The 7,308-nt window shown below is 41.8% G+C and overlaps 1 protein-coding gene across 1 annotated transcript in view; it reads left to right on the top strand.

Moving 5' to 3' along the window:
* Positions 1-761: 761 nt before the first annotated feature.
* The window catches only part of THEMIS2 (thymocyte selection associated family member 2), a 44,858-nt gene continuing 38,311 nt past the window's right edge, over positions 762-7,308 (top strand). The window contains exon 1 of the mRNA XM_088459967.1: positions 762-864. Within this exon, the coding sequence (XP_088316093.1) occupies positions 762-864 (103 nt within the window). The remainder of the gene's footprint in view (positions 865-7,308) is intronic.

The raw sequence follows: 7,308 nt of genomic DNA, 5'->3' as shown, positions 1-7,308 counted from the left end.
CTGCAAACACAGTCGATGTCAGATATCGTTATCTGACATGCGGGAACGCGCATCATTGGTCGATGCATGACCAACATGTCAATGATATGAACGATTGAATGATTTTTGCAATCGTTATCGTTCATATCTCTAAGAAAATCTGACCGTGTGTATGCAGCATAATTTTACAAAGACAGTAGTGGCATCTAATATTGTGATGTATATTTTATATTGTAAACATTGATCAAAAAATGTCTTTGTAAACAATATTTGTATTTTTTTCTTCAGGGATTAACACAAAAATATGCGTTGGGCTACTAACTAGTGACAATCCACTTAACATACAGTAACACTGAAAGGTTGCATGTAACATGAGCAGCAACTCAAAATTTGTCTCCATACACAGTCCCAAGGGCTTAATTTCTACAAAAAAATATATATCTATGTACAGACACAACCATTGCAACTTTATTATAAGTATAGATTCCATTTTCACTGTGTTGTTGCTCCTAATGTGTTTCAAGAACAGAATCTTTCAGTCTTACCATTAATTTATGAAGTTACTTTTTCTCCCAGTACCCCTCTTTAGGGAGGGGTACTGGGAGACATTTGTCACAGTGTTATTTAACCAAACTTGTTGGGACAAAAGTTCCTCTCTTGCAGTTTCACTGTGCTTAGTTCTGTAATGTGACACAGGAAATTCTGTGACACTGACGATTGAGCAAGCTCACTTTCGTTACTACCGTTGTTGTTAGAACAGATAGATTATTGCAATCCAAACCATGGAAGATGAGAATGCAGTACCTTTGAAGGACTTTATTGCAACACTGCCGATATCCTCATTGCCAAGAATTTTACAGATTGCATCTGGGGTCTATTTGCAAAGTAAGTATACAGACTCATGCAGATGTGTACAAGAGTTATAGTCTATTCAACAGAAACAGCTTATAATATCTGACTACTAAATATATAGAAAAAAAATGGATCCACACTAAATTCACCCACATACACCCAGAAATGCCAGATCTATTCTAAGGGGTTGATTCAATTATCTTGCCCCCGCCGCTGTATGCTGCACTTATTGTAGCTGCGGACTGGCTGATTTTTGTTCTCAGCCCCATAGGACTAGGTACAGAAGATCTGCGAGTCAGGAAGAGATCTAGCCTTGAGCGGGGAGAGATGAGGCACTTTTGTAATGGCAACTCGCCTTCCTTGCGGCTAATTGATTTGATCCTAAATGTTTTTAGTAGATCCAGCCTTTTGAATGTATTTGGTATGTGTAGATGTGTTGCAAATGTGGATCAGGCTCTTTTGGTGGATCTGGCTTTTTCAATGTATTTGGTATGGATCCAGGTTTTCAAGGTATTTGGTATGGATCCAGCATTTTCAATATACTTAATATGGTCCTGGCCTTTGCCATATATTTAGTATGGATCTAGCATGGATCCGGCTTTTCTTGGTGTGTGTGAGTAAATTTAGCGTGTGTGTGTGCATGCGTGTGTGGAACCAGCATTTTCAATGTACTTAATATGGATCCGACCTTTTCTAAATACTTTGTATGGATCCGGCTGTTATCCACACCCTAAAAAAAGTAATTACATAAAGATTGGTGTCATCTGACAGCCAAGAAAAAGTAATTCTGCTATTATATACCCTGGGCAATTCACCCAAGGGTGCATTATTGGGTTGTGAGAATAATTGGAAACCATGGGGACATTACTCGTTACACAGGAGGTACTGTAATCAAAATGCACCACATCAACAGAATCCCTTTTGACCACCACTTGAGTTTTCTTATTGTTCCATCCCCTTTATTGTAACGCACAGCCTATATAGATTTTTTGAGCCTTTATCCTCACGGATATAGAAGTGGTTAAATCATTGAAAAATATAGGCTATAATTGTCATGATATGGTAAAGCATTTTTTCACAGTGCTGTATTTAAAGTACACATATCTGTGGACACCCTAATGCATCAAATGTATGGAAAGGTGCTACACCAGGGGCGTATTTATAATGGGTACAGGGTGTGCGGTGCACACCAGCCCCTGGGTCCAGGGGGGCCCGCACCGCACACCCTGCACCCATATTATACTTACCTCTCCAGAAGCCCCACGTCGGTGCCGGTGTTAGCGCTGTAAAAGCATCTTGAAAATGGCAATTTTCCAGTCGTTTTGTGCATGCGCAGAACAGGGAAAATGGCTGCCTTGGCCATTTTCCTGGTGACCTGCGCATGCGCTATAGACTCTGGGCACACTCTAGTGCCCAGAGTCTATCAGTGCGGCGCAGCGCTCAGTGCGCTGCTTGCCACCGGACTGAGATGATGGGGCCCATGACGGAGACTGCACACGGGCCCCCTCTTATGAAATGCCCCTGTGCTACACTGCTGTGACAAGCGCCCTATAATTCATCTGTTCCTGACCTCCAGCCTCATTGCACTTTGTACCTCCACATTGCTACTAAATAAGCCGCCCAATAGTGGAGAAAACAAGATGTATGCTGAAGGATACAGGCTCAGATGAGCAGTTTTGTCAGAAGCTGGGTCCACATCAGTTTGCCTGAAAAATCATTCTCCTACAGTTGCCTTGAAAGACAAAACACCAATTGAAGCTGGTGAAAAAGAAAACCAAATGTAAAACCTCTCAGAACTTTTGTAATACGGCCTATGGGCCTGATTCAGAGATGGGCGCTAATGCGACCGCAGCAGAGATTTCGCACAGAATGCAGCTGCGAAAATATGCTAATAGTTCCAAAGCTTACCAGAACATAGGGATGCCCACAGCTGCCTTCTCATCTGTGTAAAATATTGTATAAATATCTGTAACATTGACGCACATCAACCAGCAATGCAGACCTTGTGGCAGTTCTCAGCGGCTCTCCTGACACGCACAGAGCTCTCATGCTGCATAGGAGACCACAATGGCTAATTTATTCAGGAGGGCTTTCCCATCCAACATAAGGTGGCTTTCGCCTCCATCAGGAGGACTCTCAGCCTCATGCTAATTGCACTATACAGGTGCAATTAGCATGTCTATCTATATCTTATCTGTGACTAATACTCATAACATACATTACATTCCTCAGTGCAGTCCCCATCTTTATACTAGGCTGGTATATGATGGGAGAGCTGTATACCTTTGCATGTGTTCCAGGCACATTAACTGAAGGGATCTTTACACAACCCTAATTCAAACCCTTCCCTTCTCCTTCAGCACTACTGTGCATGAGTGGTCTGAGTGGAGAGTGCCAGGGAGGGATGCTAGGGATCCCTCTCCTGGTACTTTTTGCGATCTGTAGCCCATAGGCAACAGCAGCTAAAGCCACCTTGGGATAGTATTAGCTACCGTGCCAGTCTCCAGAATGCAGATACATTCAGGAGATTCTATAAATCTGCAGATATCTCAAGAAAAAGGGTGTTTTTGAAGGATGTCCTGCAAATTTACTTTAATATGCCTAATAGAAACAAATTCACATATGTGGGGGGGACCAAATGATAACATGCCTCCGGGCTTCTGGGATGAACTTATGCCACTGTGGATATGCCAGCAGCTGGAGACATATCTGAACCAGAGACTACCAGCGTGGACATTCAACCAAAGAAAAGAACTTCTGCAAGAATAAATATAAGAAAAGCACTTAAAAGATATGATGAGGATTTTGCATTCAGTTATATCTGGCTGGTAACCTGAATACTCCACTCAGACTGGATGTGCTTTCTGAGACTCCCAGTCATAAGAGCCATACAGAGCCAGAACACACTCGCAGTGGCTGTACGAAAGCATACAACTCTGAATCAGACCCATAGCGCCACTAACCAACGGGGTGTACACCATCCTGCCACCCAGTGCACTACAATGCCCAGCAATACCCTTATGTACCAGGCTACTCCAGCATTGTTATTGTACCTGTTCATGCTTGTGTCTCTATGCCGCCTTGTTGTTCTACATGGTTAAACATACCTGAAACCTGGTTAAGCTGCTGGAAATAGCTAGAGGTGTTTGTAGAAGAGAAGAATATTGCGCCAGCCAAGTTGGGTGGAGTTCTGTGGATCTCTTTTTAGGTGTGTGAAGCAATACAAAAACTAGATTTAGTTATACACAGAAATATCATTAAAATTAAATAAATTAATACTAAAAGGGAGATGGAACATTATTGGGTGTTGTTCTTTGCCGTGTTTATGGAGTACTTTACCAAATGCAATAATATCTTAACATAATGACAAATAACTACTCAATCTAAAGTAGACTTGTGTTTGGTGAAAAATAGGCCTGGAGATTTAGGCTGTGGGAGGGGAGGGTTAGGGTCAGGCTGCGGGAAGGTGGGTTAGGGTTAGGGGTTGGTGTTAGTATACTTACCGGACTGTCAGGATGCCGCTGTCGGTGTTCCAACCGCTGGCATCCCGTACCCAACCCCTACCACTTGCTAAGCCCTCTCTCTAGGGATATGACTCTAGCCTATCCCAGTCAGTACTCAGGAACCACCTCCTGCGCCACTTGCATCAGTTGACAATGATGCTTTTCTGCATAAACCAGAGACAAAAAGCAAAAATTAAAAAACAGGGAAGGGTGGCCGGAAAAACTACAACTGCACAGGAACATAGAGAAAGTAAGCTCAACTCACCAAACTTATTTAACTTCTTACAATCCTACTGGATAATCACCAACCATGGCATAAGGGCTCTTAAGTTTTAATTCCCTTCCAACTAATTACCTCCGTACCAAACACCAATAATCAACCTCACTGAACTAAATATACCACTAATAATAAAGCCCAAGCCGTGTTGTTTATTTTTCTCAGGCCAATAAGGTCTTACGACAAATTTCTTGGACACCTAGGTGCCATAGCCAAATGTCAGGAGCCAGCAATTATGGAATTAAATAATTATGTTGTGCACAGTACACCAACAAGAAGAATACTACAGAAGTATGGCTGTGTGCCCGTACCATGTAAATGTGCAGCCAAATGCCATGAAGTGCAATGGTGCCTGCATGGTCTGTTTGATGCTGCAAAGTTCCTTGTGTAGCCCCAGGTATTGTAGGTGGGTGTTTGATCATTTCACTGTAACAAGATGAATCTCACCTCATTAATATGCGGTCTAACCCTCTGCATCTCACCTCTTCTCAGACACACTTCCTCCACACGAGATGTCTTCTCTCTTCAGGCTTGTACATCTTGATAAGGGGCGGAATGCATCAACGCTACAAACGTAGTCCAAACCCCGAAAATTCAGTTTTCGGGGGTTTGACTGCATTTTCCATATGCACCAATAGGCAACGCCGACTAAAAATTAAATAGAAATCTATGGGCTTCTTTTCTGGAGACTTCCCCGAGAGGAATCCCTCATTGCTTGTGCATGCGCTGGCCGACGGCCATGCATGTGCAGAGGGGCTCCCGGGTCATAAACTAAATTATCATGCTTATAGTGTTACTAAATGCAGGTAAGCATGCGCTGATTGGCGGGATGCATTGCATACAAAATGCGATACTTGATGCATCCAACTGAAGATTTGTAAAAGGGAAAAGCCACGTGGCACGGTAAATAACTTGACTTGAAACTGGAGGGACAGTAAAGCAACAACCAACATATACATAGGAACTTGTCCTCAAATAATGTAAATTGCCTTAAACTACTGTACAGGATATAAGTTGCATGTAAAATCTTAATAATATGAATCTAGTCCAAAAGATTAACATAGGGCAGCAGTGCCAACATTATAATGAGTATGACAATGCATATAGGATGTGTGGAAGAGTAGTCCAGGCTGGGTTGAGCAGTTCAAAGTAAAACCTCTGGCTCAGGCTGCTACTAGCTGGTGCTCAGCCTTGTGAGCGGTGCGGTGCCCTAGTTAACAGCATACTCACACTTGCCTGCCAGTTACCAATGCATATCCTTATCTGTTTCCACCCACATTCCAAAACATAGTGCTAGATTAAAAGGCTGCTTACAAAGTATATTGAATTTTGTATTTGTGTGATTGTGAATTTTAGCGGCAACTGCAATAGAAATGTGAATGATAACATCAGAGCACAACAGCGCTATGTCCTCACAATATTGTCTTCTGGGTACACAGTCTATCCCATTCTCTAATGTTTTTGGTATTTGAAATAATTCAAGATATGTTCATGGATCATAGGACTATACTTTCCCACCTTTAAAATATTTTTGTTTATGCTTCAGTTAGTGGAAAGAGGAACACAAGTGTGCCTGTGGTTTTGTATTTTTACCCTTTGTTCCTATTTCTTACACCCCTGCATAATGGTCAGCCTGAGTGCACAATATGACATGACACTTGCTGCTGGGTTGAAGCACAAGGGGACGTGTAACCTCAGAACAGTAGCTAATGCTTCAGATAATTGTCATTTGTGGTTAAAATAAATGTGACATGAACATTGGGACAAAAAAATGTTTAAATGAATTGTTGAGTAAAAATGAGCAAACAATTTGCCAAATTTTGAGACTCTCCAAATTCCAGTACTAATATTTATATAGTCCTGGGTAGATGCAACCTTAATATTTCTGACATGACATCTATTGTGAATTTTACCTAACACAATGGAAATTCTCCCTTAATATTTATCAGATTCTCCAGGATACAAATGTGAACATTAAAAAACTGTATTGTCATACAAAAACAATCCAATGTACACAAATCATACATAACTCTCTTTCATACCTACCTACTCTCCTAGAAGTTTCGGAAAGCTCTCGAATCTTTCGGGTAGCTCCCCCCACCCCCAGAAGAGTGTCCGGATCTCCTTCATCCTACCCACTTCCTAGATAAGTGGGCAGGATGGGGAAATAATTGCCAGGAATCATATGTAGGGGAGGGGCAAAATGTTGCAAAACCGAATCATTTAGCCCCGCCCCAACTTTGCGGTCCCATAATTCACGGCATTTACCATGATGGGGGGGGGTCTAATGACATCAGAGCCCCGAAATGTCCAGCTGCGTCCTTCTCCAGGAGAGGAGATATAAAAAGTCAGCAAGTATGCTCCATTTATTTCAAAGTTCTCTCAACTCCAGAGTCCTCATGAGAGGCTGTGACATCGAAACATCCAAGAAATTCCTCAAGTAAAAAACAGGCATTAGTAAACCTGAAGAATTACCACCTTATACTGTGACATACTATACCATTCATATCACACATGCCAATCATGTACATGCATGAAAAATGCTTAATTCCATCACAAAATGTTTGCGAATTTACACCAGTACAGTAATATTCATATAGATGCATTTCTCATCATGTTTTATTTTCCTTGTACTATAGTAAAAAAAAAAATTGTGTGTACAGTGACACAATGACCATTATTCAATGCAGGCACAGT

The sequence above is a fragment of the Taudactylus pleione genome, unplaced genomic scaffold (assembly GCF_031769625.1).
Source record: "Taudactylus pleione unplaced genomic scaffold, aTauple2 ptg000959l, whole genome shotgun sequence".
In the NCBI taxonomy this organism is placed as follows: Eukaryota; Metazoa; Chordata; class Amphibia; order Anura; family Myobatrachidae; genus Taudactylus; species Taudactylus pleione.
The sequence above is the reverse complement of the archived record's forward strand: the minus strand, read 5'-3'. Positions and strand labels throughout refer to the sequence as shown.